The sequence below is a fragment of the Sorex araneus genome, chromosome 3, assembly GCF_027595985.1.
Source record: "Sorex araneus isolate mSorAra2 chromosome 3, mSorAra2.pri, whole genome shotgun sequence".
Taxonomy (NCBI): Eukaryota; Metazoa; Chordata; class Mammalia; order Eulipotyphla; family Soricidae; genus Sorex; species Sorex araneus.
In genome coordinates, this window is record NC_073304.1 from 86,605,086 (window position 1) to 86,628,394 (window position 23,309).

General features: G+C 41.4%; 1 protein-coding gene across 2 annotated transcripts in view; it reads right to left on the bottom strand.

Moving 5' to 3' along the window:
- The window catches only part of INO80 (INO80 complex ATPase subunit), a 124,522-nt gene that overhangs the window by 43,764 nt on the left and 57,449 nt on the right, over positions 1-23,309 (bottom strand). For both annotated transcript variants that reach the window (XM_055133706.1, XM_055133705.1), the window contains exons 19-25: positions 21,700-21,785; positions 17,732-17,899; positions 17,049-17,182; positions 15,320-15,387; positions 13,791-13,884; positions 11,769-11,940; positions 6,604-6,744 (exon numbers count right to left, since the gene is read on the bottom strand). In XM_055133706.1, the coding sequence (XP_054989681.1) occupies positions 6,604-6,744; positions 11,769-11,940; positions 13,791-13,884; positions 15,320-15,387; positions 17,049-17,182; positions 17,732-17,899; positions 21,700-21,785 (863 nt within the window). The remainder of the gene's footprint in view (positions 1-6,603; positions 6,745-11,768; positions 11,941-13,790; positions 13,885-15,319; positions 15,388-17,048; positions 17,183-17,731; positions 17,900-21,699; positions 21,786-23,309) is intronic.

Sequence of the window (23,309 nt, forward strand, 5' to 3'; positions counted from 1 at the left end):
ATGAAAACAAAAAATACTACTGTTTCTTGAAAGTTAGACTTAAATAACTGTTCTATTTTTACTCTTTTTCTTTCTTCCTTTCTTTCCTTTGGGTTTTGGACCACACCGAGCTGTGCTCAGGGGACCATATGCAGTTCTGGGCCTCAAACCAGTGTCAGCTGTGAGTAAGGCCAGCGACATGCCTGCTGTACTATCTCTCTAGTCACCAACTTCTTAATTTTCATGCCCATCAATCTTTAGGGCAATGGCTGTCAATGTCTGGCATACATATTCTCAAGAGTTCATCAAAAGTGCAAGTTTTAATTCAGAAGTTCTAAAGGAGGAATCAATAGATTATTATTATTATTATTTTTTTGCTTTTTGGGTCACACCCAGCTATGCTCAGGGGTTACTCCTGGCTTTGCACTCAGGAATTACTCCTGGCGATGCTTGGGGGACCATATGGGATGCCGGGGATAGAACCCGGGTCGGCCGCGTGCAAGGCAAACGCCCTACCCGCTGTGCTATCGCTCCGGCCCCAATAGATTATTTTTTATTTTTTGGGGGGCACAACCTGTGGTGCTCAGAGATTACTGCAGGTGGGGCTTATGGATCCATACGGGATGCCAGGGAATCCAAGTCAGTTTTGTGTAAGGTCCTCCAGATCTGAATTTCTAACAGCCAATCATCTTAGGAAAGCCTTGAGGAACACTGCCTTGGAGAATAGGCTACTAATCAGCTGCAGGTGTTTCTGCTGGAGTGTACAGGATACCAAAACCATCATTTACTAATCACCACATTTACTAATCACTACTCTGGCAAGCAGATGAAGATGAGTTTGCTAGGAAGTGGTGCCATCTATGGTTCAAATGCAAAACTACACAGGCTCACAAGCAAGCTGGGCTGAGGTTCCAAAACCTGGACAGGCTCACAAAGAAACTGGTTTTTCCAGACCAGACTAGGCAAGGATTTTGGTAATGCCCTATCATTTCCCCCATCCAAAGGGGTTTGTTTTCTTGTTTTCATGTTCTCTTAAGACCAGGCTGGTCTTAAAAGATTCATTGAAGATTTATTCTTTTAAGAGCAGAGGCAAGTGGACAAAACAGAAATGGGAATTAAAAACTTGGGTCTTGCGTTTGAATACAGAAATGCAGGTAACGGGTTGCAGGGAAGGAATGGAGGAAGCAGGACGTAAGTTAATACCAGGACAGTGCAGTCTTGGGCACTCTTATGTCAGTCAGTAAATTTGCACAACAGGAGCATGAAAATAGAAACTACTGAACTATTTTAACAATGTTACCTCAATACAATAAAGAAGAAAACATTCGGTCTGGAGGGTGAACCAACAGGCTGAACACATGTTCTGTATGCTTCCCAGTCTCCACTTCCCTCCCTGCCCCAGGTCCTCTAAGTACTGCCTGAAGTAACCTCTAAGTACTGAACTGGAAATAGACAAGAAGCAGTACCACGTGTGATCCCCAAACAAACATTAAAAAAATTGGGGGTTATTGGCCAGGATGTGCCTCAAGTGGTAGAGCATGTGCTTTCCATGAGTAAGGCCCTGAGTCTCATCCTGGAAACCACCTCCCCCCATAACTCTCGAGCACTCCCCCCATACCATTGGAAGTAGTTCCCATATTGGGGGAGGAGGGAGGGAGGGGGTGATGTCTCCTTAGAGTTTGTCCAAGCAGAAAAAGGACCACAGCTGACTTTTTCCATGTATTTATGAGGCTTGAGTACCAGAACCAGAATTAACAGTGGCTATGTTTCAAAGAAAAAATGATGAAGGTTAAATAGCAGGAAAAATAGGACAATGGCTAAGGCACTTGCCTCGCATGCAGCTGACCCAGGTTTTCCCCAGCACACCCTGGACCATGACCAGGAGTGATCACTGAGTGTAAATCCAGGAGTAAGCCTTAAGTCCCACTGCAGGACACCCCCCACCCCCACCAAAGAAACAACACTAGGGAGGAACCAGGGAGATAACTTAAAATGCACATGCTTTGCATTTGGAGGATTGGGTTTGATCCCTGGAATTGCATCCACCCTGAGCACTACTAAGAATAGGCCAAAAAAACCAAACAAACCCCCAAACTGTCATGTTACTAAGGACACAGGTTTGAACAACAGACGAATGTTTCTATCTCAAGTAGTATTCACTCTTGGATGAGTAGTGCATAGCAATTGTACTCAAAGAGAAGTGTCTTTTTCTTTATATATATATATATATATATATATATATATAGTGGAAAAACAGAACTTATAGATAAAAACTTGGGCCAAGGGGCTGAAGTTAGTACAAAGACAGGGTGGTTGCCTTGCACGTGGTTGACCCAGGTTTAATCTCTGTCACCATATATGGTCCCCTGAGCACTACCAGGAGTGATTCCTGGGTGAGAAGCCAGGAGTAAGCCATGAGCACTGCCAGGTGTGGCCCCCAAATCAAACCCAAAAACCTTTTGGGTCAAACACAGGGAAAAATGTTTTTTTCTGCTTAGGGCTCATCTCTAGGAACATCTACCTCTATTTAACTTTTAGGTCACACCCTGGGGTGCTTAAGGACTACTACCAGAAAGGTATTCAGAGGTTATTCCTGTTATAATGCATGCTTCTTGCAAGCAAAGCATGTGTGCCAGCCCCTAAGCATTCTGGCCCTACATTCTTTTTTAAGACAAAATCACTTTTCCAATCATGAAATTCAAATTTTCCTCTGCTGATATTCTTCCAAGCTCAGGCACTGTAAACTGGGAAGTTTATAAGGCACAGTTCTTACTAAAATGTTATTATTTTTACTCCTTTTGATAAACTTCTTTTAAGATACATGGAAGGATAATCATAGAATGTCACGTTGTGAGTCAAGTGGTACTAGAGGGGGCAGGTTTGTTTCTCTTTAATTCCAGCTTTCCAAGTCAGCTCTATCCTAAACAGCCTCCACCCACTCTAACCATGAATGGCCTTCCTGACAGCTTCGGGGGGGGGGGGGGGATGAAGCTTGACACACCAGTCTTCCCTCAAGCAGATGAGGACACACTCCCTTCAGCTAACCCCTGCTTCTTGCTTCATTAACTTTCTAAACTATGGTGTCTTCTGGGCTGCCTCCTCAAGCATTCAGCGCGTCCTTCCTGAGCACATGCATATTCTTGCTCTAGCTCTAAGAAGCGTGACCGCGCCAAGCACTTCAGTTTTTTCTTAGATGAATTCCCAGGGTCTTAGTTTATTAACCTGGCAGAATTATTTCCTAGCTAATGAGAAAACAGCTGCTATAATTCCTTCCTTAATGGCACAGTTCTTCCTGAACTGACCCTAAAGTTTTCATAGCATGTGCCAGGGAAATTAATTCGTCTTAACTCAAGGTCAAGGTTAAGGTTTCAAAGGAAATCAGTTTCTTCCCACCACACAGGGTGTGATACCAATGTTAGATAACTGAAGACTCTAAAATATTGCTTCCCTTCTACTTCAGGCCTGATGTGAAAAGTAGAAACCTGTCTATGTATTATAAAATGTTTAACAGACAGGTTTAACATCTTCTTTGGTCTTAATAACCACGATGCAAATACGCCCACTTTCAGGCATAGCACATGTAAGGAAACTCGATATACAAACATGAAGGGCCAGGGAGGAAAGGAGGATTCGGGAAGGAGATTTAAGGCCAAATGATAAAATTGGCTCTCAGTGAAACTCTACCTTCAGTAAGTTTTTTTCAAGCCACAATTTACTGTTCTCTAGTGAAACAGCAGTACCAAGAATGAGAGATTAGATTTTTCTTTTTCTCAGAATAATACATATATAGTACAGTTGGAATATGCATGTGTAAGTGTGTTTGGAGGTGGTGTTAAGTGATGGCTATATAGTTCTGATGATACAAACACTTTATTTGTGGGGCAGAAGTTTCAAAGAGTGCTCAGGAGGTATGGGGGCCCTCCTGGAGACTCTTGGCCAACTAGGCTGGTGGGTCAACAGGAGGGCCCAAGGAGACAGTGTCGTCCAGGGCCTGTAGTGATGGGACTAGCTGGCCACCCAAAGGAGCTTGGTGGCTCCCAGGACTCCTTCGGTGGTGCTCAGGGGTCTCCAGCGCTACACACTGCAATGCTCAATCCCAAGATCATGTGGTGCTGGGGATCAAACCAGGGTGGGCTGCATGCAAGGTACGTGTCTGAATAGCTGTATTACTTCTCTAGCCCCCCAAAAAACTTATGCCCATAATATAATTAGAGACCAATTAAATAGAGATAGTTCATTTTTTTTGCTCTATAAAATACTGATGTGAGAAATAAAAATATCTTGACATCTCTTCCTCTCTCAGAAATCTAGGTGGCATTTTTTTCCTTCATACTCTTATTATTTTATTTTTGTGGTGCCAGGGGTTGACCTCATGCAACACACGTGCAATGCAAATGCTCCATACTACTGAGCTATATCCCTGGCCCTGAAGGCTGTTTTCTATGTGTTTGGCTTAAGATAATTTCTAAAAATAGTACATCTCCTGGATTCAGTGTAAACTTTAAAGACTTAAATTACTTTGTGAGAATAATAATAACAATAATAATAAACCACATACCTTCTGCATAGGTAATATAAATCAAAGTTGAAAGTAGCAAGGGAATCAAGTTTATTTAATATAGCACTAGCAGAAAGAAACCCAGACAGGTAGGAGTCAATGCAACTCAATACTACCACTTCACCTCCATCATTCATCATCTTGAAACCTTTGCCTGACTGGGGCCTTTGTCAGCTTTATAAAGCAAGTACATAAGCTAATATAAATGTAGAAAAATATCACAAAGGGGATGGAGAGGGGGCATAGGAGTTAAGGTGCCTTGCTCAGCACATAGCCAATCCTTCTTTGATTCTTAGCACCATACAGTTCCCTAAGAGCACAGAGCTAAGAGATTAGAGCACTGCCTGGTGTGGTCTACTCACACCTGCCCCCCCTCAAGAAAAATAACAGGAATGATTCAAAAGGCCCCCACCTTGTGTCTACAGCTCTGTGGCAAAGCACTTGCCTTGTATGTGTGAGGGTCAGGATTGCCCTGGCACTGCCCATTCTGCCCCACAAAAGGGGAAGGTATTCTCCTTGAATATTGAGACTTGGAGAGATAAATGGAGAAAACAAAAATACAAAAGGTTGAAAAATGCTAGCCTCTTAGAATCTTCAGGCTCACAGAAAGTTCTATTAGACTAAAAGGAAAACAAGAAGCTGGGAAGATAAAAATCATCCTTTGCACTAAATAGAGTCTGGCCATATTTCTACTTGTTTCTCTCTTCTCATATACTGTATGGTTTAAGAGTTTCTGTCTGACTCTGAGCAATAAGAACAGGAAAGGGAGCGGAAGATGTAAGCAAAGCAAACAACTACAGTGTGCCAAAAAGAGCCTTTGTAAAAGCGATGCTGCTGGCAACAACCAGAGAACCCTGTTTTCATAAACAGGGTATTAGGAAGGTTCCAACAGCTGCTCAAAGTTGAAACCACAATAGAAACTCCCAATCTGCAAATAAGACCATGACTGCTGAATGGCAAATATGGTGCAACAGCCTCTTTTCACAGGGAATACGCTTGTGAATCATGGGCAGGGGAGCTCAAGAAAGCAAGTGCTCACCAGATTAAGAAATGTCTTAATGTTGGAGTGTTATGTTTCCTTTTGTTATTCATAGACTGTACTGTGGCAAGATCAAATCTCCCTCCCAATCTGGTCTCCTCTGAAAACCCCTCCCAAATCCCAATGCATGTGACAAATGGCTCCCTCTTCTTTTCAAATATTTCAGCATCCCTGAGGCTGTGGTGGGTGATAATCTACCTGACAGATGGCACGCTGCCAGGGTAGTCAGGGCCCAACGAGATGAGAAACTCAAGAGAGACATGGCCAGGGAAACCAACCACTCTTATCCAAGACACAACTCTTCTCAAACCAACACAATTCAATGTAAGAAATGCTGCTATAGGTAGGACAAAACTGGATGCACTCCCTAAATACTAAGAGATAAACATAGCTTTCCAGGTCTAAATGGCTTGAAGTAGTTCTGCTTATGAAACATATCCCCTTGAAAATTGGTTTATTTCTCTGCGCAGCCGCTATGGCGGCCCTGCAACTTCATATCTCGTCATTCTCAGCAATGGAAAACTAATTACCAAATGCTTCCTTGTCAGTAGGGCTGTTTTTTTTGGGGGGAAACACCAACAACAATAGTGAGTTTTGTGCTGAAATATGGAATGTAATCAAAGGTAAAGAGAAAATGAAGTGAAATTTATCAGCTATGCAGGCGGGGGTTGGGGGGAGGTATACTGGGTTTTTTGGTGGTGGAATATGGGCACTGGTGAAGGGACGGGTGTTCAAATATTGTATAACTGAGACATAAGCCTGAGAACTTTGTAACTTTCCACATGGTGATTCAATAAAATAAATAATTTAAAAAAAGAGAAAATTGGTTTATTTCTCTAAATACCAATGCCCATGCCCACCCCAACCCAAGAGGCTTCCCAAGCAGTGTATAGGGTTCCCAGTGCTGCACCTAGCAATGCTCAGACCACCCGGTACCTCCCCATATAAAGTCATGCAGTCCAGCTTTTTGCCTGATCTTCCAGACTCAACTACCATTTATTTTTCTCTTCTCTCCTATGATACTTACTCGTGGGCTGGCCACACACAAAAAAGATGGCAGCTCAGTAAGCAGGCAGCAACGAAGCGAGGAGGTAGCTGATCTCCGCTGATGGATGACCTGGTCTGAATAGCCACTCACTGCTTTACAGTGGCTGCTGAAAACAAGAGACTACAAAACAAACACAGGAATTATTGCTATTGATAATCTATTTAAAGTAAGCCAAGTGGAAAATTCCACATATTAAACACTGGACTTAAAGACATTCTTTCCAGTAAGTACTATTACTTCTTTTTCTTTTTGGTGGTACTGAGGGCTGACTCCCAGCTCTGTATTCAGGATCACTCCTGGTGGGCTCAGGGGATCATATGGAATGCTGGGGATAGAATCTGGGTTGGTCAAGTGCAAGGGAAGCGTCCTACCCACTGTACTATCTCTCTGACTTAGAATACTATTATTTCTAACAAAAAACACTACTTAGTGGGGCTGGAGCGATAGCACAGTGCGTAGGGCATTTGCCTTGCACAAGGCCAACCCAGGTTGGATTCCCAGCATCCCATGTGGTTCCCTGAGCACCGCCAGGAGTGGTTCCTGAGTGCAGAGCCAGGAGTAACCCCTGTGTATTGCCAGGTATGACCCAAAAAGCAAAAAACAAAAACCAAAAACACTACTTAGAACCAAATGTCTCTCTTAAGTGTCCTCAAATGACAAAATAAGTAAAAGTCTGCTTTTCACTTCTTAGAATATAAAGTTGAAAGATGAGATGATGACCATTTCTAATTATTTTCTCTTTAGCACTATCTTTATGAGTGAAAAAGGAATGTAATATTCATTGTAGAGAGTCCTTTTAACAAAGTATGTTTTAACATCTTTCTAGAAAAAGCCTGGTAATTCTGTTCTCAGGGGTAGTCATTTCTAAATTAGAACGCACATACTTGTCTTTATATATTCTAAGGTAAAGTGGCACACTCATTGGAAAAATCACTACATTAAGATAACCTATCTCTTTGGGGTTATAGAGCAGAAAGAAGAAGAAAAAAACCAAAACCACCAGCTGAAAATAGTAAAAATACCTTAGCTTTAGAAAAACTCTAATTATATTCCCAACATACTTAGTCTTTTTTGTTTTGTTTCATTTTTGTTTTTGAGCCACATTCGGCTGTGCACCGTGCTTATTCTGGCTTGGCGTTCAGGGATCATTCCTGGCAGACTCAGGGGACCATACAGGGTGCTAGAGATTTAACCTGAGTTACCTATGTATAAAGCAAGCACTCTATCCACTGTACCTACCCTCTGTCCCTATTCCCAACATATTTTTCAACCTAAACTTTACTAGATTATTTTCTTTAACACTGATTTATTCCATCAAGTCCTCCTTAGTATTGTCCCCTAGATAACAGTATTTACATAACAACATGAACTGTTAGACAATGCTAGCTACAGAAAAAATTAAAGGTTTAACAGAGAAGAACACAAAGGACATTTCAAATAACACCATGTACGATGTTGGGGGTGGTTTGAAGTAAATGAAGAGACAGAAAAGAAGGCTCTTTACTTCTTCAGTCAGTTTGGCTGAAAACAAATTAGAAAAAAAGTAACAGAATGGCACAATCTGGTGGATGTGACTTGGTTTTAATGGGGTCATAGGCTTTGCTATTCTGTTGTTCCATCTTCATGTGCCTGAAAGTCTTATTACCCTGCAGACACTGGCAGCTGTGTGCATCTTGCTGCCAGCACCAGAACACGCACATCGCAATGAAGTTAGGCTTTGGCAAAGAGTCTACTGGCACCATGCAAGAGTCTCAAGAGAAAATAAGGAGTGGGCCAGGATTACAGGCGCCACAGCTATACATTTTTACCACATGATAGCAAAGGAAATACAGACGTTTTTCTTTTAGAGAGATTCAGCCCTTTACCACGTGGTCATACTTTGCACTTCAGGTCTTGTGAAAAATTATAAGGAAATGTTTATGTTAATATTGTCTTTACTATTTAAAAATCAATTAAATCAAAATTTTTGCTTTTGTTCTTAGTGTATTAAACTTAGATATAGAGAAAAATCTCAAAGTGTTTATAATCAACTGCTAGACTACATAGATTCTATTTCTATAGTGATTTTAAATGATCAAACAAAAAGGGGGAAAATAAAATAGAGAAACACCCTGAACACAATGGTTTCCCAGAGTTTTCCACAGTGGGACTAGTAGCTCTCACCATCTCAGGAAATGATGATGGATATAGATACCAAAGCTGCAAGTTATCATGTAGTGGAAGAGTTTTGGGAAACTTCCTGTTTGGGGGACTCTTCATCAACAGCAAGTCAAAGTTCTCTGAGCATTTATTTAACAGATAATCATTTAAAACTTAAAACATGCAAGTCTTATTTTTTTTTTTTCCTTTTTGGGTCACACCTGGTGATGCACAGGGGTTACTCTTGGCTTTGCATTCAGGAATTACTCCTGGCGGCGCTTAGGGGACCATATGGGATGCTGGGAATCGAACCTGGGTTGGCCTTGTGCAAGGCAAATGCCCTACCCACTGTGCTATCACTCCAGCCCTGAAACGTCCAAGTCTTTTTTGAAATACTTATATTATCACAAACTAGAGCAGCAAATCAATGGGAGGGTTTGGTCATTTTTAAGATACAAAAAAGTATATTTCTGAAAATAAGATAGCATATTCTGCCCTGTTTGAGACCTGTCCTTCTCCCTCTGCCATAGACTTAGTGATCTGCAAGGTGTTGTGGCTCCTATTTGTCCTGTGTCTTGAATCACTGTCACTGGGGAAAGGCAGCTGCTATGCCAGGAGTAACATTTAAACAGCTCCCTGGAAAAGTTCTTACAGCAAGAAGAGGAGACCTCCATCCAACAGCCAGCAAACACTTGCCAGGCATGTAAGTGAATCACCCTGGAAGCAGATCCTGTGGCTTGAATCAATCTGTCAGATAATTGCAACTCTAGCTGCTAGCTGGACTATGAGTTCATGACATTTTCTGAGCCAGAACCATCTACCTAAATTGTTTCTAAGTTCCTGACCAACAGAAATTAACAGAGATGCTGTTTATGAAGGTGCTAGGCTGTGGGGTAATTATGTATGGTAGGTGTTGATAACCTACTACAATAAAGGCTAACACAAAATTGAACTCTCTTAGAATTATTTGAGATTTCTAGACATTAACCTCACTCCACTGATAAGACTCACTCTCAAGAAATGTTTCTTGAGACTGGAGCAATAGCACAGTGGGTAGGGCATTTGCACACTTGCACACGGCCAACCCGGGTTCAATTCCCAGCATCCCATATGGTCCTCTGAGCACTGCCAGAGGTGACTCCTGAGTGCAGAGCCAGGAGTAACCCCTGTGCATTGCCAGGTGTGACCCAAAAAGGAAAAAAAAATGTTTCTTGTTTCCAATTCAAATGCAAACAAGTGATGATCAACAATAATCAAATCAGTTACCAGCTGCACCCACATTTCCCAACATCTAAGGTAAATTTTAGATATCAGATTTGTACCAGTTCAAGGACAGACAAATGGACTAATGAAACAGAACAGTGAGAAAAAGGGCCAAGAGTGTATGGCCATTTCTTCAACATTAAGTGACACTGCAGCTTCATTAAGGCTGTTCTCTTCAATAAATGGAACTGGGTAAATGCACAGGAATATCTGTATGTTAAAAACGGGGGTGGGAGGGTGGAATGATAGTATAGAAGATAGGGAGTTTGCCTTGTACGCGGCCAACCTGGGTTTGATCCCCAGGATCCCATACGGTCCCTCCAGCACTGCCAGGAGTAATCCCTGAGCATCACCAAGTGTGACCCAAAAAGAAAAAAAAAGACAAACCCACAACAGAAGGGCTGGAGAGATAGTACAGTGAGTGCTTGTCTTGCATGAGGCCGACCCAGGTTTGAACTCTGGCATCCCATATGGTTCCCTGAGTACTACCAGGAATGATTCTGAGTGTATAGACAGGAAAAACACCTAAGCTTCACAGGGTGTGGCCCCCAAAGAAATAATAATTAAAAAAAATACGTAAACACACTCTCCCAATTTTTTGCATACCTGAAAATAAAATATAAACAGAAAAGCTTTCTGAAAAAAAAAAAAAAAGATGATCTTTTTTTGTACAGGGAAAGACTTCAACAGAAAGACTTCAACAGAAAGGACATACAAAACAGCAAACTTAAAACACACACACACATACACACGCACATAGAGTGAAAAAGCAAGTTACAAAGTCAAGATAACTGCAATACACAAACAACTACAAATCTCTAAGAAAAATACAATCAGCCTAATAGGAAACTAAAGTCTTGAATCAGTTTTTTATAATGCTAAGGAAACCAGAAGTAGTGCTGGGGATAGAACCCAGGTTAGGTTAGCTGTGTGAAAGGCAAGTACCTTATCAACTACACAATTCTTGAGCCCCCAAAGTTATTTTTTCTTTTGGTTTTTGGTTCATCCCTGGCTCTGTACTCAGGGTCTGTGCGGTGCCGGAGATCAAACCCAGGTATCCCATACACAAAGCAAATATTTGTCCATTGAGCTATCTCTCCTTCCCAAGAAGATCCCTCATTCACCAAAAGATGTATACTAGAATATACACAGCACTTTTATTCACGAAGGTTCACAGAAGGAAGCAATCTAAATATCTATCAAAAATAAAACAAATCAATACATTGTTATTAAGAAACTTCATAGCATAAAAAAGAATACTATAATGCAAAATGGAAGAATCTCACAGATATAATGGTAAGTGGAAGTAGTCAGAAAAGAATACATGGTGGAAATTTCATTGACATGAAGTTCAAAAACAAGCAAAAATAATCAGTGAAGAAGTAGAACAGTGACTAACTCTTGGTTGCTTTGTTCTGAACTACAGGAAGAAGTACTAGAGAACTTTTGGGTACTAAAAATGATCTATACGTTAATTAAGGTGGCTATCAAATCAGTTTATCCACACGTACAGATTCATTCAACTACTCATTGAAAATATGTGTACCGCATAATGAAATTATACATAATAGATATTAAAACATATGGACACAGTTACATAGGTACACTCAAAACATTGCTCTCATGCCTCTGGAAACTTTTAGATATCAGGATGCCTTCCACGATTATTTTACATTTACTCATTTAAAGAAAAGGAAAGAGAGAGTACTACACAGATAATAGATGCTAAAATAATTGCTTACCTTTAACAAAGGGCAGCTACAAAGATTAGGAAAGGAGAGTGGAAAATTAACCCCAAGGAGGAAATCCTTGTTTCTGAGATATCTCTGCTGGGTATCTCCTTCTGGCTCTCCCCAGGAACGCAGCTGATGGAGCCTGTAGGAGGCTTTCAGAGACAGGAAAAGAGCTAACCATCTGAAACAAACCACAGCAGACATGCTTATTCAGTGCTCCGGGGAGGATTATGGTTCATTCATAGCAGTGGGGAGCCTTACCTCTCTCAGTTATCATATCTCTTTCGTAAATCCTGAGCATTTTTAAAAATGTTTTTTTATTTTGGGAAGGAGGGTGTGGACAGGACAATACCCAGTGGTGCTCAAGGATTACTCCTGGCTTGCACTCAGGGATCACTCTGGGAGGGCTTGGGAACCATATGGGCTGGAGATTAAACTTGGTCGGCCAAGTGCAAAGCAAGCACCTTACCCACTGCACTATTGCTCAGGCCCTAAAAATAATTTTTGCTTTTGGGCCACAACCAGTGATGCTCAAGGCTTACTTCTGATTTTGCACTCAGACACTTCTGACAGGCTTGCGGGACTGTGTGATGCCAGGGATCGAACCCAGGTCTGTCACATGCAAGGCAAACACTCTACTTACTCTACTGCTGCTTCAGCCCAATCCTAAGTAAGTTCTTTCTTTTTGAAAAGGTTGTTTCATACTTGTATTCCATAAATTCAATCTTTTTTTTTTTCTTTTTGGGTCACACCCAGAGATGTTCAGGGGTTACTCCTGGCTTTGCACTCAGGAATTACTCTTGGCAGTGCTTGGGGGACCATATGGGATGCCGGGGATCGAACCCAGGTCGGCCGTGTGCAAGGCAAACGCCCTACCCGCTGTGCTATCGCTCTGGCCCCCATAAATTCAATCTTTATCATGTTTTACTTGCTATGGAAAGTAAAATCTGGGGGACCAGAGCGATAGTACAACAGGTATAGCGTTTGCCTTGTAAGTTGCCGATGTGGGTTTGATCCCTGGCACCCCAGATGGTCTGGTCCCCTGTGCATCACCAGGATTAATTCCTGAGTGCAGAGCCAGTAACCCCTGAACAGTGCTGGTTGTGCCCCCCTACCCCTGCCAAATAAGTAAAATAAAATTAAAAAACCCCTAGAAAAAATAAACTCTTATGTCAAGCTCTTCTATTAACATTCAATTTTATGCCCCAAATTTGATTATAAAACCATCCTTTAGAAAGACAGCTTTTCCTAATGAGACTATCATTACATAAAGTAACAAAATAAAGTCATTCCAAAGAATAAGACCATAGGGCCAGTCTCCCAGAACATTCACAGTAGCGTATCTACGATCACTACTCACTAGATAAACCATCAGTCTTTTCATCAGGACAACCGTTTGCCTTGTAGGAGCAAATAGAAAAAGCAAAATAATGAAAAATTGAGAAGACTTGAAGATCTCTAGAAGTATCAAGGAGGAAATCCTAACAATTTCTGTTTACAGTGTAAAACAATCATTACTAAAATGCTTTTAAAAATTATGATTTCTTTAAAATTTTTGTTTGTTTTTGGGTGACACCCAGCGATGCACAGGGGTTACTTGTGGCTCATGCACTCAGGAATTACTCCTGGCGGTGCTCGGGGGACCATATGGGATGCTGGGAATCAAATCCGGGTCGACCACGTGCAAGGTAAACGCCCTACTCACTGCGCTATCGCTCCAGCCCCCTCCTTTAAATTTTTTTTTTTTTGGGTCACACCCGGCAATGCACAGGGGTCATTCCTGGCTCATGCACTCAGGAATTACCCCTGGCGGTGCTCAGGGGACCATATGGGATGCTGGGATTCGAACCCGGGTCGGCCGAGTGCAAGGCAAATGCCCTACCCGCTGTGCTATCACTCCAGCCCCCCCTCCTTTAAATTTTTAACAGAAAAAAAATGAGGCTAAGATGTAATGCTAAATGGTTAATCTCTCAGTACTCAACTACTGTCTATTTATTCCCAACTCCTTGATTCAAACAGCAAATTTCTCACCTGGCCAAAAGTCCCTGAAGCATAAGGTTTGCCATTTCTGATGGAGAAACATCAATAAAGCGAAGAAAAGAGAAACAACTTTCTTCATTAACACCTGGGAAAAAGGGCAAAGTTAAAAACTAATTAATAAGTAAGGAGACAAAATTCTTAACAAAAACCTAATGAAATGCTGAATTTTCACTTAAGAACCATAAAAATATTCAGTCAGCATGCAGAAGTTAGGGTGTCGTATTTTTTGGGTGGGAGGGCTCCTCAGCAGTGGTTGGGGGACCTGGAAATGGACCAGCTGTGTGAACTTTATGGTTCAGTGCTCAGGCCAGGTGGCACTAGGGGTGGGGTGTGATCATGTGGTATCTGGGAAGAACCCTAGGGCATCTATCTGCATGTAAAACATATGTGCTAGCACTCTGAGTTATCTCCCTGCCCCTACAGTCTTAGTTCTGTATGAAAAAGAGGCAGATCTATGAGGTACTGCATACACGAGCCAAAGTGGAGCAGACTAATCAATTACCTTTTTTTGGGGTGGGCACTATAGTACTCTATGATGTTCAGGAGCTATTATTCCTGGCTTGTGCTCTGGAGTGACCTCTGGTGGTGCTCAGGGTACCTTATGCAGTGCTGGGGGTTGAGGCGGGATGAGTAGCATACAAGACAAGCATCCTGACCCTGTATTAATGATCTCTTTGGTCACAGCATTGCTCAGAGATCACTCCAAATAGTGTTCAAGAGAGACAACATGTGGGAAATAGAACCAAGTCTAACTGTAAGTTTCTTAGACCTTGTACTAATTCTCCAGTCTTTTTTATTTCTTTTAAATTCTTGACTAGATACCTTCTCTTACCATTCCAGGAAAGATAATAAAAAGAACAAAGAAGTGAAAAATTCTGAAACTTCGCCATAATATTTTAGATAATATTTAAAGTTGAATAGCTTTTCCTGACAGATCCAGGAGGGAACTCAGTCACAATAATGAGCCTTGTACTATCTTAGTAAAGTTTTAAGTGTAAATATATATTTTTTATTTTTGCACCATGCCCAACAACACTCAGGGCTTACTCCTGGCTCACTTGAGGGATCACTCCCGGTTGGGCTCATGGAACCATATGAAGTGCCGGGGACTGAACCCAGGTCAACTACTTGCAAGGCAAGAACCCCACCCTTGATACTATTGCTCTGGCCCCAAATATAAGAAATTTTTAAGAGAAAGAAATAAAATGTAAGTTCAGTTAAATAGTTTCTTTTACTTCTTTCCAGAATTCATAAATATAGGTAACTTTTGGGTGAAACTCAGGGGTTACTCCTGGCTGTGCTATCAGAAATCACTCCTGGTGGTGCTTGGGGGACCATATGGGATGCCAAGGGTCAAACACGGGTGAGCTGTGTACAAAACAAGTGCCCTATTCACTGTACTATCTCTCTGGCCCCTAGATAACCTAACTCTTATATACAAGACTTTTAGTCACTTAAGAAAACAAAGAGCATCCTGGCGAATCCATGGCATACTGCCCTCTCAAAAATCAAACACATACCTTTTCTGTGAAAGAGAGATTGCTGGATATAGTCAGGTGCAAATGGAGAAAGAAGAACCCTTAACCACCTGTTAAATAAAATAAATAAAATTAATTCAAACCCAATTATAAATACTATAAAGGTAAAACACTCAAAACTAAAGAGTGTGTTTTTGTTTGTTTATTTGTTTGTTTTTAGGTTTAAAAGTGTTTCCAGTGGTAAGGAGTTTGTTATTTACAGGCAAAAGTTATGGCACACAAGGTAAAAACAACTAGTACTTAATAAAGAGTAAGAAAATAATATACATTTAAAGTAACTTCATTTTATTTTAGAGAATCACTGTCACTGCATCATAAACTATACATAATTGACACAAAACATCACAATTGGTCTACTTCCTTCTGCCCATCATTTAACCAAGTATTAGCCTGGAGTTATCACAAAGAATTTTTTTTTTTTTTTTTGCTTTTTGGGTCACACCCGGCGATGCACAGGGGTTACTCCTGGCTCTGCACTCAGGAATCACCCCTGGAGGTGCTCAGGGGACCATATGGGATGCTGGGAATCGAACCCGGGTCGACCGCGTGCAAGGCGTGCAAGCCCTACTCGCTGTGCTATTGCTCCAGCCCCTGAATTCTTAAAATAAAACACAAGAAGGGGCTGGGAATATAGCTTTGGATGTATGTGACCCTGGGTTTCAGTCCTGATGTGTGTACATGAACAGAAAGATCGCGTTTGTTTCATTAGGATAAATACTGTTGATGACTAGTTTGGTAATATTATGTAAAATTTTTCTCCACAGGAGTTTTCTAAATCCACAATTCTCAAATGTGGATGTGCAGTGAATCCTTTGAAGACTTGCTGAAAAATCCAGAAGCCTGGGCCACCTCCGTCACAGGTGCAGAAAGGACCTCCACAACTTTCTGAACTGAAATGTCCTGAACTTTCAGTGGCAAACACTACACTACCACCAGTATGCCACTACAAATGCTGGTAAGAAGGTAAATTCGATTAACTTGGAATTCAATCAGTTCTGCTACAAGTATTATTCCAAGTGTAAAATAGCCCATGGTGAAGTAATTTCACTACTGAGGCAGAGACATTTGTTGTTCTCTTTTGATACAAGTATTTGCGCACAGGCACATACCCCTCTTGTAGAAAAGCCTGGAATGTCTGGGCTCTCTAAGATCACCCAGTACACAAATTCCTATGAAGAGATAATTTGACAAATTATTATCTACTCCGTTGTTTATCTGCTTTTTGGGTCACACCCAGAGATGCTCAGGGGTTACTCCTGACTCTATACTCTATACTAGTAGTGCTTGGGGAACCATACGAGATGTGGGGGATCAAACGTGGGGTCAGCCGCGTGCAAGGCAAATGCCCTACCTGCTGTGCTCTGGTCCTGTCAACTCTGTTTAAATATCTCATTGCTAGAGAACTCAAACATATTCTAGTCCATCAACAAAATCTTTGTTTTTGTTTTGGGGTCACACCTAGCAGTTTCAGGACTTACCCCTGACTCTGCACTTAGGGATCTCAGGGATCATTCTTCATGGTGCTTGAGGGACCATATGGGGTGATAGGAATAAAGGCGGAGTCTGTTGTATGCCAGGCAACAACCTGTTGTATTATCACTCTGGCTCCTATCTACAAACTTTTAAACCTTAAAATCATTTTTGATGGTAAACTACAACTTCCCAAATAACAAAACTCTCTGTCAGCACACAGATAATAATATATGCTCACCTGTCTCGTGAATGGTTGAAAACCCTGATCTGTCCATGACGGTAGATAAACTTTGAAATCTGATATGGCTTTAGGGAAATATGAAATGGAGACCAAGTTTCTTGCCTTTCAAATAACTCTGGGTGATTACACACCTATGAGGAAGAAAAATAGGAACATTATCATGTGTATACACGACTCTATGAATTGACTGGGGAGGGGATGAAGAATAGGATAGCTGGGAGAGTGCTTGCCTTGCAGCCTACCCAGGTTTAATCCCCAGCATCCCATATGGTCACCTGAGTGCTACCAGGCGTGATTCCATGAGTGCGGAGCTGAGAGTATGCTCTGAGTATAGCCAGGAATGCCCTCCCCGCCCCCAAAAAGCAAAAAATTTAGTCCTTTATGAATATACTTACCTTTGTAAACAAACTTTCCCAAGTTTAAATCTCTAATGATTCTTTGTGTTGTTGTTGTTTCTGGGCCACACCTGGCAGTGCTCAGAGCATACTCCCAGCTCATTGCTCAGGGGTCATTCCTGGGAGAGCTCAGGGGACCGGACAGGGCTGGGGGTTGGTTGTATGCACAGCAAGCACCTTGCCTGCTGTACTGTTCCCCCAGTCCCTTTAATGAGCCTTTAGCGTGACATAATATTAAAATGGACCAATTGGGACAGCTTCAAAGCAGCTAACCTAAGATCTTACCTTCCTAAACTGCATGACCAGATTCATGAGGCTGCTGGTGGTGGTCTGTGCTTGCTGGGTAGAGCCCATAGAAGACTGCAATAAATCCTCAATGGAAATTTTGTTCTTCAGTGCCTGATACAGCAGCTTCTGTCGGCTGGTCAGTTGGCAATACATCAGAATCTCAATCTAAAAATCAATAAGAACATTTTTTGGAAAAAAGTTTGTGAGAAAATTCAAAAGTTGAAACACAGGCAAATCAGATTTTGATTGAAAAAATATATATACTTATGTTTAGAAACTCAATTATTTCTTTACACCTGTGATGTGACCAATTATTCAAAAAGATGTTTTCTCCTCAGTCCTCATATCACCTGTTACTCTTTCTACGTGCTTTCCCTGGGCAAACTCTTTCACTTGATAACACTAAGTACCAACTATGGTAGTGACTTCCAATACTATATTCCCAAACATCCCTAGTCTCAAATTTTCAACTTATAAGAGCAACACTACAGCAATTGCCTATATGACATATGGGGGGGTGGGGGGATTCTTTCCATGATTTACAAATAATCACATCATCAGTCAATTAGTTGCCCAAAGAGTAACTTCAAATAGGTTAATATTTTTCTTTCATATTCCACTCCATGTTATATTATTTCCTTGTTCTCTCAATCTGAAAATTTACATCTAACCAACTTTTATTCTGCCATTTGATAGTCAGAATGTCATTACCTAAGATACAAGGAGACTCCCTGCCTTCAGATTCTCCTGTTCTGAAACACCAGTCATACAAATTCTTCAACATTGGTAATTCAACTCTTGGAAAGTTTTTAATGTACATTAATAAATACAGATAGTAAAAATCTCACAAAGGGGACAGAGATAGAACAGGAGGTAAGGCACTTGCCTGGTATGTGGCCAAGTGAGGTTCAAATCCCCAGCACCACATATGGTCCCCTGAGCATGGCCCAGGGCCACTCCTGAACACAGAATCAGGAATAGCCCCTGACCACCATCAGATGTAGCCCCCAAACACGACCACCAAAATATTCTCATAGAGGTAGAGAAGGCTTCCAATAATTCTCCTAAATACTAACCCAATTATCCCTGTATCTTCACTGTCATACTGTCCTTTATTCCACAACAAACTAAGATTTACTCTTATTTGCCTGGCTAGGTATGTGGCTTATTGATAAAGTGCATGTCTTTACCTGGCTTTGGTTCCTGCTACCACATTGAAAAAAAAAAAAAGTTTGGCAAACATGCTGAATATTTGCCAGACCTTTGTTGATACCTAGCAATCCTCTCCCTACCATATTTTTCTAGTAATAAACAACTCATCATTTCAAATCTATCTCCTGTCATCTCTTGTATGCTTACCGTAACAGACTGACTCCCACATCTATGTTTCCATTATATTTCACACAAATAACCGTTGTATCTCTAATGACACAATATTAGTTATTTATGTATTCATTTCCCTTACAAATCTAAATGCTACTTTATGTACCAACGGCTGGCCGGCAAGAGCTCAATAAATAGGTTATTCAGAAATAGATAAAGAAATCCATACTACATATATAGTAGGTTACTAGGTAAGAATCCCACTACTTCCTCTCATAACCTTTATTGAAAACTAAATACCCGAAATGAGAATGCTGATGTTTTTAAGGGTTTATTTTATTTATTTGTTTATTTGTTTGTTTTTGCTTTTTGGGTCACACCCAGCAATGCACAGGGGTTACTTTCTGGCTCTGCACTCAGGAATTACTCCTGGGTGCTCAGGGGACCATATGGGATGCTGGGAATCGAACCCGGGTTGGCCGCATGTAAGGCAAATGCCCTACCCGCTGTGCTATTGCTCCAGCCCCTTTAAGGGTTTATTTTTAACAGTGTCAGGGATTGAGCCCATGGCATCACATATGCAAAGAATCTGCTCTATCACTGAGGTACAATAAACTGTTCCGTTACTGTTTTTTAAGCCTGTAAGGATCCTGTTTGGGGCTGTTATTAAAAAAGAATTATCACTATCACTATCATCTCATTGATCGTCAATTTGCTCGAGCAGGCCCAGTAATGTCTCCATTCGTCCTAACCCTGAGATTTTAGCAGCCTCTCTTTACCCGTCTTTCCCAATGGTGCTGCATTAGAGGCTCTTTCAGGGTCAGGAGAATGAGACCCATCATTGTTACTGTATTTGGCATATGAATACGCCATGGCGTGCTTGCCAGGTTCTCCGAGAAGAACTAGGCTATAAGATTCTGGGAGCTTGGTTTTATAATCTCTGGATGTTGGCCGTTGATGGGATTAGGGTTTGTGGGTGTGACTGCCTAGCTCCTGGAAGATGGGGAATCTGGGTGAAAGAGGCCCAGTACCGATGGAGCAGGCTTGGAGATCTCAGCCCTGGGTCCTGCACACCTGGGTTCCTCTGCAGATTCCTTCATGTGTGAAGCTCATGTAAGCATGTGGAGAGTGGCCTTGAGCATGGCTGTGGCTGGGTTCCGGAGGTCTTCAGCTGCTGGGGCTCTCTCGGGGTGGGGAGGGAGACTCAACCCAACCCTCTGAGGGGCCCCGGTAAAGAAAGCCAGGTGAAGGGGGCAAGTGCTCAAAGCCGCTCTTCACATGCTTGGACGAGCCTTACACATGAAAGAACCAGCAGAGGAACCCAGGTGTGCGGAACCTGGGGCTGAGATCTCCAAGCTTGCTCGGATTGGTACTGAGCGTCTTTCACCCAGATCCCCCATTTTCCAGTAGCTAGGCAGCTGCACTCACAAACTGCCCCCCCCGCCCCCACCCCCCGCGCTGTGAAATCCCATCAATGGCCAACATACAGAGACTATAAAACCAAGCTCCCTGAAGAGAGTGATGCAGTCTCTTGCTCCTGGCTGTCTTCACTGGGGCCCCTTGGATGGGGTTGGTTGAGTCTCCCTCCCTGCCCCGAGAGAGCCCTGGCAGCCGAAGACCTCCGGAACCCAGCCACAGCCATGCTCAAAAAAGAATTATACAAGTTTTAATTTTAGCTACTGTCACAGGGTGCTCTGCATGTGATGTTCACCAACAATCACGGTAGCGTGCCCTGAATTGAACTCAGGGCCTCACCTATGTAAGGTATGTACTCTAGCCACCTGAGCCATGGAGCCACATCCCTGGACAGAGACTCATCTTAGTGAATCTGTGTAACACTGCTCTTTATTTTAAATCAGTCCAGTTTAGCGGTTCGAGTGATAGTACAGTGGTTAGCATTGCCTTGCATGCAGCTGGCCCGGGTTCAATTTTGGCATCCCATATGTTCTCCTGAGCACTGCCAGGAATAATTTCTGAATGCAGAACCAGGAGTAACCCCTGAATATATGGTTGTGGCCCCCAAACAAAACAACAGTAAATGGGTCTGTGATTCTAAATGTCTTTTCTGGGGGGAGGTGGGATAATTTTGTTTGGGGGCACATCTGGAAGTGCTCAGGGATCACTTTTGGCAATACTTAAGGGACTGTTGGCAGTGCCAGGGATCAACCCCGCACAAGGCAAACTCCTTAATCCCTGTATTCTCTCCCTCATATCTAAATGTTGTTTTTTTATTAGGAATGATAATGATGTGGTTATATATTTTAGGAAAAAAAAGTCACAATCTTAAAGATACAATGAAAATATTTATAAATGAAAAAAACAGATTTGCTTCACAATAATCCAGAGGGATGGGTATAAGTTGATTAACACTAGAACTGCAGTGTTCACAAGTGGTTCATTATATTTTATCTCCTTTTATAATATTTCAAATTCTCCACAATAAAACATAATAGGTAAAGACAAAAACGTTTCCTGCATTATTCAACTCAACTTAAGTCTTCTTTAATCCAATCAAACTTAGAAGTCTTTTATTCAAACTAATACTGTACCAAACATGTATGAAGGAACTTTTTTCCACTCTGGAACCCTAAGTTGATGACTCTTCAAGATTTTATAAACTCATAAAGTATTCTCTTCCTTACCTTGTCTGACAATTCATTCTCCACATCTTTCTTGATTCTCCTCAGCATAAAAGGCTTTAAGATCATGTGTAAACGAGAGAGCTGATCTGAAATACCAGGAGACCCCCCATAAACAGTACTTTACATGGATTTAATACAAACCAAAGAAATAGCACAATAATCTAATAAAACTTTTAACATCCTTTTTTTTTTTTTAATTAGTGAATCACCGTGAGGTACAGTTACAGACTTACAACTTTTTGGGCTTGTGTTTTAGTCATACAATGCTCGAGTACCCAACCCTCCATCAGTGTGTCTATTCACCACCGATGATTCCAGTTTCCCTCCCACATCCCCATCCTATCCTATCCCCCCACCCCGCCTCTGTGGCAGGGCATTTCCTTTTGTTCTCTCTCTCCTTCTTGGTGTTGTAGTTTGCAATAGAGGTATTGAGTGGCCAAAACTTTTAATATCTTTTGACTAAATGATTCTGACAGAAAAACACAATCCTTTCCCCCAAAGAGGAAATTAAGGAATCTGAATTCTCTGTAGTATTATCCAAACATCAACTGGGCAGTAACAGGGTTCTCAAATAGGTCCCAATGTGAGCGATTTCAAAATCCCAACACTGGGGCCAGAGCAACAGGACAGTGTGCAGGGAGTTTGCCTTGCATGCGGCCAACCTTGGTTTGATCCCTGGCATCCCATATGGTCCCTAAGCACTGCCAGGTGTAATTCCTGAGTACAGAGCCAAGAATAACCCCTGAGCATCGCTGGGTGTGTGACCCAAAAAAGTCCCGTGTCACCCCACCCCCCAAAATTCCAGCATTCCTCTAAGTAAGAGTTTTTCAAAGTCTGCCAGCAAATTAGCATCATGTAGCATAGAAATGATTTAAACATTAAAAAAAAAAAATCAAAAGATTTTTTTGTTTTATTGGCAACATCTGACAGTGCTCAGAGATCACTCCTGGTAATGCTTAGAGAGACACTATGCTGATGATTGAATTAGGGTCAACTGCATGAAACCCCTGTACTATCTATCTTTCTGGCTCATAGATTTCAGGTCAGATCTTATGTAATAAATACTGCATAATTCTCCTAAAATATTATTCAACAGATGAAAAAAATATTGGTAAACAAGGTTTAAAATGTTCACAGAACATAATTCTAAAGGAAAAAATGATGCTTCAAATAAGAAGACATTGCAAGCCAAAATATGTTCATGAACTTTGCATCTTGTTTTGACTAATCAAGATTATCATAATCACATGAATTGGTTTTTTAACTCATTAAATTCAAATTCTACTCATTTGTCATTGGTTTATAATACTATGTGAATTTCAAAATTATGGAATGCTTACAAATTTCTATTTTATTCTTGTGCAGGGACTAGTGCCAGGAATCAACCCTATACAAGGTAAACCCATTAATCCCTGTACTATAACTCCAATTTTAGTATTTGCTGCCAAAGCAAGCACATTTTTGACTTTTCTACATGTAAACAAAGAACACAATTATCTGGCAAAAAAAAAAAAATCTTTCTTCTCCATGACCTTCCCAGGTATGGTAAAAGAAAAAGTCTTCACATACAAGAAAAAAATATAACTAATATGACTGCCTATCTCTAAGTA